Source organism: Azolla caroliniana, unplaced genomic scaffold (assembly GCF_043228905.1).
Source record: "Azolla caroliniana isolate FFs.n. ecotype wild unplaced genomic scaffold, voAzoCaro1.0.p SCAF_17, whole genome shotgun sequence".
NCBI classification, from domain to species: domain Eukaryota; kingdom Viridiplantae; phylum Streptophyta; class Polypodiopsida; order Salviniales; family Salviniaceae; genus Azolla; species Azolla caroliniana.
Genome location: NW_028230452.1, coordinates 16337281 through 16347149, shown reverse-complemented (window position 1 = coordinate 16347149; position 9869 = coordinate 16337281). Strand labels below are relative to the sequence as shown.

At 36.1% G+C, this 9869-nt stretch overlaps 1 protein-coding gene across 1 annotated transcript; it reads right to left on the bottom strand.

The window, feature by feature from the left end:
* Window positions 1–2177: 2177 nt before the first annotated feature.
* Window positions 2178–8862, bottom strand: LOC147853300 (short-chain dehydrogenase TIC 32, chloroplastic-like). The gene is made up of 8 exons (XM_087333322.1): window positions 8671–8862; window positions 7490–7739; window positions 6173–6252; window positions 5856–6018; window positions 3722–3800; window positions 3548–3635; window positions 2877–2923; window positions 2178–2765 (listed from the first exon to the last, which is right to left on the bottom strand). The coding sequence occupies exons 1-8, from the start codon at window positions 8783–8785 to the stop codon at window positions 2523–2525; spliced, it is 1065 nt and encodes a 354-aa protein (XP_087189448.1). The 5' UTR covers window positions 8786–8862; the 3' UTR covers window positions 2178–2522.
* Window positions 8863–9869: the final 1007 nt, after the last annotated feature.

The window sequence follows — 9869 nt, the reverse complement described above, 5'->3', positions numbered from 1 at the left end:
ATCATTAGAGCAAAATTAATCTTTAAAATCCCCAAACATCATGGATTGTTTTAGATATCTTAATTAGTCAAAACTAAAATGATAAAATACAAGATTGAAAGACTGCTTATTGGTTCTAAAAATATTTCTGACATTTTTTAAATGATAGTATTTCTATTTAATTTGGCAGACATAGAAAACCTTTTTTTATCTTCCTAATGGGATAACTAGTTCTAAATTATCATCAGAGTCCTAATTACGGCTCACTACTCAAACTAATCGATATGCATTACATAAATTTGCAAGGAATATAAAATTCTCAACAACTCAAATTAGTCCAACAAAACATGTTTGGGAACTAGCATATGGCATGATGTTGTTGTCCTTAAGAGTTTGCAGCTTTAACATACCTACCATATAAAATTACAATTTCACCATACCTTCAAATGACCAAGTTGGTACATAGTTATGTTAAATTGGCAATCATGAATGTAGTATTGTGTGTGCAAGAGGTAACAGGGGAAATCCATGCTTTTACAAAAGTTCTAGCAAGTTTGCAGAATCCAAAAGAAGACCAATGATTAACATCAAAATTAACATGACCAAATGAAGGCAAATTTACTCTACCATACGTGGAAAGATCTTGCAAACAGTGTTTTCCCTTGATCTTCTTAAGACATAAAATACTATACAAAACAAGCTTTTATGTCCAATGTGTAACTCATGAAAGTGTGAAAGCAATTTCCAACATTGAACAACCATATATGGTAGATACTAGAACTCATATGTTTTAAACCCAGATATATACATATATTACTTGTAGAAATTCGTGATCAATTGATGCCAAATATGTATGTGTTTGGAAGTTTCTTTAAAGAGGCGTAACATCAAAAGGGCATACCAATCACTTGAATATTAAAGAAGCATAGGTTGTAAAAAATGGTAAGTTTTTACAACTCGTGTCATGCTTATGGCCTTGAAGGGTCAAAAGGCTACAAATTGATGCCAACCTTTAGATAGCCAAAAATCAATGTTCTTCACTTCTCTCAAAAAAGTTGTTTCTCGTGCTCGATAAATATATTGTTGAGTTGCCCATTTAAAATAATGTTATTTTCACTATTAAGAGCACGATGGATTTCGCACGATTTTTATTTATTACCATTTGATGAGATAATTGTAACACTTTAGTAGTATATTCATACCTTTAATGCGTGTTCATGTTGTTGGACTTTGTACCCTACATGTATTGCATGACATAAACACACTCCCAAATGTATATAACATGAAAAGTCCTCTACAATCGATCTATGGAGGAGATTTTAAGCATTCAATTCAAGTCTATATCACTTGACGGAAATAACTACATTTTAGTCTTTTCTCATAAGAACTACATGCGTATTGCAAAGTTGCACAAGAGTAGTGTTGCTTTCTGAAAAGTTTTACATGTCAAAAGTAAATGGCAGCCTTCTTTAAAAAAACTCTTTGGTCTACAATTATGAAGTAGCGGTTATAAAACCACCAAAGGACTTTCCATCTATTGAGTTCATGAAAATATATAATACATCTATATGTCTCAAGTTGTTTTGTGTGAAAACCAAGACACATCAAGGGGAGGAATGGTTCAAATTGACCTTCGACTTCAAGCTACCTTCCATTTCATGCTATTTTGGATACTGATCAAAAGAATTTTAGCTAGAGAAAGGGTGAGCAAGGGAGAGTGTCTTTATTCATTGCCTTCAAGAGAATCGCACAAGAGAAAATAAATAGAGGGCCCCAAAGTTGAGAATGATTGCCTCTATGAGCTGAAGAGCGTGGAAATGCTTATGCATTTTACCCATATGGCATAGATATCGAAGTGTCTAGTACATGAATGCAAGTACAATGATTTAAACCCAAGGGCATAGGATGATAAATACATGGTTAATCAAAGCAACCAAAAGGTCAATGCATTTGTTGAGAAGCTTATATTACGTAGGGTGATCCAATAAATTCATGCAAGTATATAATATTGAGTCACAATGCATGGAATGAAACAAATATATGGTTTATATGAGTATAGAAAGCCATTTATCACAAGTTTCGAGTTTGCTTGGAAAGCGAAACTATAGAAATCCATATTCAACATACTATATATTTATATCTAGGATGACATTTCACTTAGTGACGGTCTATTTTCAAGTTATAAATTTTGTTTAAAAAGCTAGAAAACATTGGTATCTCTCTTTTTATTGAAGGCCAACTTCGAAGTTACATTTTCATTTGCATCGTTGAAAAACTTATAAACAATGTTGAGAATGTAAAAACATCATCCTATGGGTGTTTGAACTTCTCAAGTTGATCTTTTGAGATGAGTATTGTTGGCTAATACCCCTCTTTTACAGTCTGTTAGACTTTAGACGACTTCTTTCAGGTCTTGTCCATGTAAGGAAGTCGGATCCGGATTTAGCCAATTATAGGCCATAATTATTTGGATTTTTTATTTACAAGTAGGAAATATGGTGTGTGAAGTTGACACAAACAAAAATTGGGTGAATAATCATTTCCTATCTACAAATATCATAAGATGATTCATTATGGCTAACAACTTTCATCATGGAACCAAATGAGCTACACATATAATTAGTTTGCATAGATGTGAGATGTTCACTAAAGTTCCATAGTTGGCGAGCTTGAGCCTCATCATTTGCTAAAGCTGAACACTTGGCTTCACTGCAATCTACAAAATACTTTCCGGACAATCCCTCCATCTTTGGATGTGTTGCCACGTAACAAACCGTAGCCGCAGCCTGCATGGCTCATGAATCAGATTGACCCATGCTTGACATGGAATTTTGACCACAATAATTTCATTGCTAAGGCTTAGTTGGGACTATTGGTAATGAGAAAATTTCATTTACCTGAGGAATGGTTTTCATAAATATGGAGGCAAACCGCAAGACTACATCTGCAAAAGTAGTCAAATTAAATTAAATTAAATATTGCTAGTTAATAGAAATTTCAACTAGGGGGGGGGGGCATTTTTGTGATGCTAACACTTGAAATTCACAAAGCACCCCTCCTATGTGTGTTTTTAGCTCCAAAAATCCCCCAACTACATCTCCTAGCGTTGCTTTCATAACTCTCAAAATAATCCTTTGCATTTTCGGAAATCCCACCAACACTTTCCGAAACTGAAAGCACTTTATGTTTGGAAATCCTTTGTGTTTTTTAAGTCCAGTGGACACTTTCCTTCTATGTGACTCAATTTCTCAGTGGATCCATGAGAATCTCTATAGCAGAAGATTGTATTGTGTGTGTACACAAAAATTAATATATGCCCCATGGTTGAGAGACGGAATTTCTCTAGAGAGAGTGATTGTGCCTATGGAGTTTATCTAGATAGTGAGTGAATTTGTTGTGGAGAGAGAGAGAGAGAAATGGAGGAAGTAGGGAGTCATTGAAGATTGAAAGTTCATTGGTGGGAGGGATATATTTTGGTAATTATCTAAAGCTAGGGAATTTGGCATTTCATATATTCCAATTTGATTGATATATTTATGTAAGAAAAAGAAAAAGAAAAAGCAATGACCTGCAAGGAGTCCTCCGTGGTCTCGTGTGATATTAGTCTTCACAATGCCAGGGTGAAGAGCATTGGCAGTCACGTGACACCCTCTCTCCTATACCCCACATGCCCAAAAATTATGATAAATTAATTAGTTAATTAAGTAGCTAATTAAAAAAAATTCCTTGTTTTCTTTTTTACCTTTAATCGCCTTGCTAGCTCCTTTGCATGGAGAATATTTGCAAGTTTCGAATGTGCATAGCTTACACTATCCACATAGCTGCATGTAGAAATTTTAAAAATATCTCAACAGATGCCTTAGATTCCTAAAATTATCCCTTGGATTTACAAGAGTACCAATTTGCGCCTTTCTACTCTCTACATTCTTCGAATACCCTCTTGTTCATTATGAACCCCTTTAAAACAAAGATTGACCCATTAAGTAATGACCAAAGATATCGCTATTGATAAGTTATCACTGTTTCTTTGAAAGGGTTGATATGATAGGGTTTCAAAAAATCATTGGTACTAAAGGTTGACCCTAGCAAAAGGCATTGTTCTTTAACAAGACAAGTTGTTTTTGGGTACACTATCGTATTTCCAATATTGTCAAAACATTGTTGAGTTGGGAATACTCTCTTCCTATGCATAGATTTCGTGAATACAATATATTGTTTCTGTGTAAATACCGCCACAATATTTACACATAATCTTTACAAGTTGAAGAATCATCCCTATCGTATAGAATAAATTAGACCCCACTTCACTGTGTTGCAGTCCACATATTTGTACTACTAAGTTGTTGATGTAACATTTCCCCTAGAATAATCTCAATTGCAATCACATTATTGAATGGAATTATGGCCATAGTGTGGAGCTACATCCAGATACAGCACTCATGTCTATCTCATATGAACTATTCTAACTTTATGCGTGCAATCTACAAAAGAACATGGGAATTAAATGCACAAATTGAATTTGAGTTTACACCTCAATGTGATTGCGAAGGAATTATATTTATTTATAAAGCTCAAAACTACTTCTAAGGGCATAAATAATTAGTGCATTCCAAAGATTGTATCCTTGGCACCAATTTAAGAATATAGCCTGTGAACTATAGCTTGGTAGGCTATCATTTTCCAACTCCCAAATAATAGATCGACGTCAATTATCCAATGTTTGTATTATCTATCTACCCAAGGTGAAAAAAGGAAATTTATATTATCAAAGTGCTACTTGTAAAATTATATGCGTGCCATCAATATCCACAATGCATGCACGTAGTGTGATGATAAAGATTCATAAAATATATTTAAAATATAAAGTATGATAAAAATATGTGATCAATCATGAAGTATATAGGATTGCTAATCGAATACATCTGTCAATCAGTCAAATTGTGTTCAAATGGTTAGAAACAACTATGTATCTAAGTAAGGTCACGGCCCACAGGATGCAAGTAAAATTGATCCTAGATAACAAACAAATGAAAACCCTCACTATAATGCATTAGACAATACTACAGGAACTTACAATACATCGTTGGCAATAATGTCAACATGCACCTAATTGTGAAAGTAGTTGGATCAAGAAATCGTGGAATAATGAATACGTGTAGATAGAACCTCAAGGTAGAATTTGGCTAGAAATAAGTAAGATGTTATAGAAAACTTATAATAACACATAAATATTAAAGAAAAACCCAAAAATTGAAGGAAGCATAAAGATGAACCAACATGAAAGAAAACATGAAGATACGGCCCATGGATTGAGATTTTGATATTATCATGACATGGCCAAGTTTGCATGATAGAAGTTTACGGGTTGAAGGAAGTTTGAAATACAAAACGAAGAAAGAGGAGAAGCTCATTGCATAATACGGGAAGAACCCACAAAGAAACCATGGATCCTCTATTGGAGATGTTTGTCGCTCACAAAAGGCCATTGTCTAACCTAAACACATAAATTGTTGCTAGCTTCATGATGTAGTTTCCCACCAACTTAGGTAGTAAGCCCTGGACCACTCAAGGGGGACCCGAGTATGATTTTTCGTGGTTAAAAGATAGTGCATTCATGATGCTCCTCAATATCATTGCATTGTTGTTCATTCTCAAAAACATTCAAAAAGCTTCAATAAAAAGGGAAATCTTGAAAGGAAGCAGTGAATGAAGAAATTGAAGGAAAAGACAACGAAAAATTGAATGAAAAATTAAAAACAAACAAATTGGATGAGAAGAGTAAATAACATAAAAAAAAGGGCGAAACAAAGAGAGTCTTGAAAAACTTTTTAGTGACGAAAGTGTGTAGAGAAAAACATGTGAGCACGCACACACACCTAGAATGTTGGTCATTTGACATGAGTTTGTGGAAGGGGATCCCCGAGGAACTAGACCAAGTATGAAGGCAAGACGAAACATTGACAATGCGTCCTTCGACACCACTACTTTTGGCAGTCTCCACCATCCTCTCCAACACCAATTCCGTAAGCAAAAAGTGACCTATCCATTCAATGTAAGTACACACATTCATCATCATTCATTTATCCATTCAATTATACAAGAATATCAATGATGGATTGAATAGTGATATGGAGGCCACATTGCATGCCTTGATTTATATAAGTTTAAATATATCATAAGATTGTATATATACCTAAATGATTTGTTGCAAAGTTCATCTCTAATCCATCCTCCGATCTCTTGAATGTCTTACTGCACACTCCCGCATTATTGCTGCATACCAATGGGCCCAAGAAAAAAAGAAAAAAGTAGAAAATCTCATGGTGTTTACTTTTACGAATCCACAAATTGTCTAATCATGAAACCATTTTTATAACGACTTTTGACACATTTTCGCACTTACTCTCGATTAGGACACACCATTGAGTTATGTTTTAGACATATGTTGTACGATGACTAAGGCACAAGCACCACACTACTTATACATGAAGCCATAAATAAACTATAAGCTTTTGTAGGTGAGGCCAAGCAAACTTAACGACTAGTTTCTATGATGCAGTGGCAACAATACATAACATCGAGGAATGGGAATCGAGCTAATCTCAAAAGCTGGGAGAAGCGTGGGATTCTATGCCATTTATAAAAAGACTTCTAAGGGTTGAGGCCTTCATGTTATGGTTTCTTTCAGGAGCACCACAGTCATATGAAAACGATGTGATACAAGAGTATTTTATTATATGAATCATCCATGTGGGCATCGAGAGCTTGGTTCACGTCGCAATGTCCTACTGTAAACCAATCAAGGAGGAGGGAAAAGCCTATCTTCATATGTTATTGGAAGTCTTTTGTTCGCCACTTTAGGAAATGGGGTCTTAGAGAGTGTAGACCACATGACAACATGATCGAGTGACCAAACTCTCGAAAAGCATTTGTCACCCACATTGGGAAATGAGTTCTTAAGAGTTACGACCACATGGGAGAACTTGTGTCTGCCACATTGGGAAATTAGGTCTTACCAGATGACCAAACCATAGGAAAACTTGTATGCCCCGCATTAGGAAACGAGGTCTTAAGAGTCTTAGACCACATGAACCAAGTGACCAAACTCTATGAAAACTCTTTCCCATGTGGGATGGATCATACATACCCAACCATCCCAATGAGGTCTTAAGAGTCTTAGACCACATGACCCAAGTGACCAAACTCTAGGAAAACTAGAGGATGGGGTCACATCCCAAGCTTCCCAATGAGGTCAGAAGAGAGTCTTAGGCCACATGACCACTTAGTGACCAAACTCAAGGAAAACTAGAGGATGGATGGGTCACACCCCAAGCTTCCCAATGAGGTCAAAAGAGAGTTTTAGACCACATGGCCAAGTGACCAAACTCTAGGAAAACTAGAGGATGGGTCAAAAGAGAGTCTTAGACCACATGACCAGGGGTTACCAAACTCTAGGAAAAACTCTTTCCATGTGGGTTATACATACATACATACATACATACACACTTACATGAGGATGTTGAGTGGGAGGTTGAGGCTCAAGAAGTGGGCGGCGAAGCGGCGGACTGAGGCGAGCGAGCTCAGGTCGAGCTCCATCACGCTCACCGAACCTCCTCCTCCGGACCCCATGCTCTTCATGGAGGCCTCCACGCGCTCCTTGACCGCGGCACCCCGCTTCAAGCTCCGTGCCCCGATCACGACACGCGCCCCGCGCCTCGCCAACACACGCGCCACCTCCTCCCCGATCCCCGATGTCGCCCCTATAGTAATAATTTTTTCTCACATTTTTCATTTAAAGCCAAATGACACATCATAATTTGCCCTATTCATCAATTAGCTTGGAAAATCAATCCCATAAAGCTACTCATTATATACCTCTTCATCCAAAAACACAAGTTTACAACAAAAATCAATCCCATTTAAATCCACTCATTCAACCTTTTGATCCATGAACACACGACTACCACGATAAAAAGCGCCCCATGATTAGTCGGTGCTAGCCCGATCCAATCCACTAAACTCGATGAAAAAAATATTAAAAAGCTCCGTGATTAATCGTTGCTAATCCAATCCAATCCAGTACACTCGACCAGGAAAAAATGGCAGCCCTGCGATTAATTGTCACTAATCCAATCCAATTCAATCCACTAAACTCGACAACAAGAAATAAAAGCCCCACGATTAATTGTCACTAATCCAATCCAATCCAATTCACTAAACTCGACGAAAAAAGAAAATGCCCCATTATTAATTGTCACTAATCTAATCCAATCCACTAAAACTCGACGAAAAAAATAAAAGCCCCGCAATTAAATTGTCACTCATCCAATCCAATCCAATCCACTAAACTCGACGAAAAAGAAGAAGCCCCGCGATTAATTGTCATTAATCCAATCCAATCCACTAAACCCGACGGAAAAAATAAAAGCCCCGCGATTAATCGTCACTAATCCAATCCAATCCACTAAACTCGACAAGAAAAAGGAACCCCACGATTAATCGTAGGTAGGACACTAATTACATAGCCCATGAGCTGAATCACGATAAAATAAAATAAAAGTCCGGAGATTAATTAATTAATTGTTAGCTGCGAGACTAATTACAAACATGCATGCTAACTAATTGTGCTCCTTTCAATCTTTTGACAGGATTCATCCAAATGAGACCTCACCTACTGGTGCAATTAATTACCTGTGATAATCACGGTTAAGTGATTTAATTTCAAGCCTTCCGTCACCTCCTCCGCGGTGATGGATAGCTTCCATCCATACAATAATCCACGCAGGTAATCGATCCAAGCTACCATAATTAATCTAATATATGATCACGATGGAAATTAGCGATTCTGATCGTGATTCAGCTCACGTTGTCGATCCTTCTGTGCGCACTCTCCAATCGTTAATTACGTCCGATCAACCTGAATTAACCCGCACTAATCATTTAACATGTGTGGTTTGATGCTGCAATTAGGGTAGTAATTAATAAAGCATGTAATTAGAGAGACGCGGAGCGAGTAATTAGCAATTTACTTAAACGCGTGATTGATTAGCCATGCGATTCGAGAGGTGAATTCGTGATTGGCTTAATCATGCATTTCAAGAGAGAGATTAGCGATTGACTTAATCGGGAGATTAGAGAAACGGAGAGTGATTAGCGATTCGGGAGGGAGGTTAGAGAAATACTTGATGGCTCAATTGGAGTGATTATCGGGTACTCGAACATGCGATTAAGGAGGAGGATAGCCGATGAGTAGTGAATTGGAGAGATTAGCGAGTACTTAATCACGTGATTAAGCAGCAGCAGCAGGATTATTAGGCGAGCGAGAGCTGAAAGTTAAAAACTGATCGTTTAATTATATGTATATATATGTATGCATAAATCCATCGGCCAAAAAAAGCTTTAATTGTTTTTTGAAATTTTTCCCATTTAAAAATTAAAGAATTATTCTCTCGGATTTCTGTATTTTACTAAATTATTTATTATATATTAGAAATCTAAGTCTTTCCCCGCAGATCAAATAAATCTAATTAATTACTTAATTAATTAATTAAACTAATTATATTTATAGATTTCCGATGGGGGGGGGTGTAATAGTTTATCTAAGATTTGGCTTTACATAATTTAAATAAATTAGTTATTTATAGATTTAATTAATTAAACTAAATCCATTTAATTGTTTTTATGGTACTCATGAGACTTGGCTTTACATATTTATTTATTTAAATTTATATAAACAAATTATTTATTACTTATTTTATTAATAAATAAAAAAAAGACACGGAGAGGGACCGCATGCTATGTGTCAACATCACACTTGCCTTTTTTAAAAAGGAAAAAAATTAAATATATTAATTCCTCACTTTTATTATTTTTTATCTACATTTTCCTTC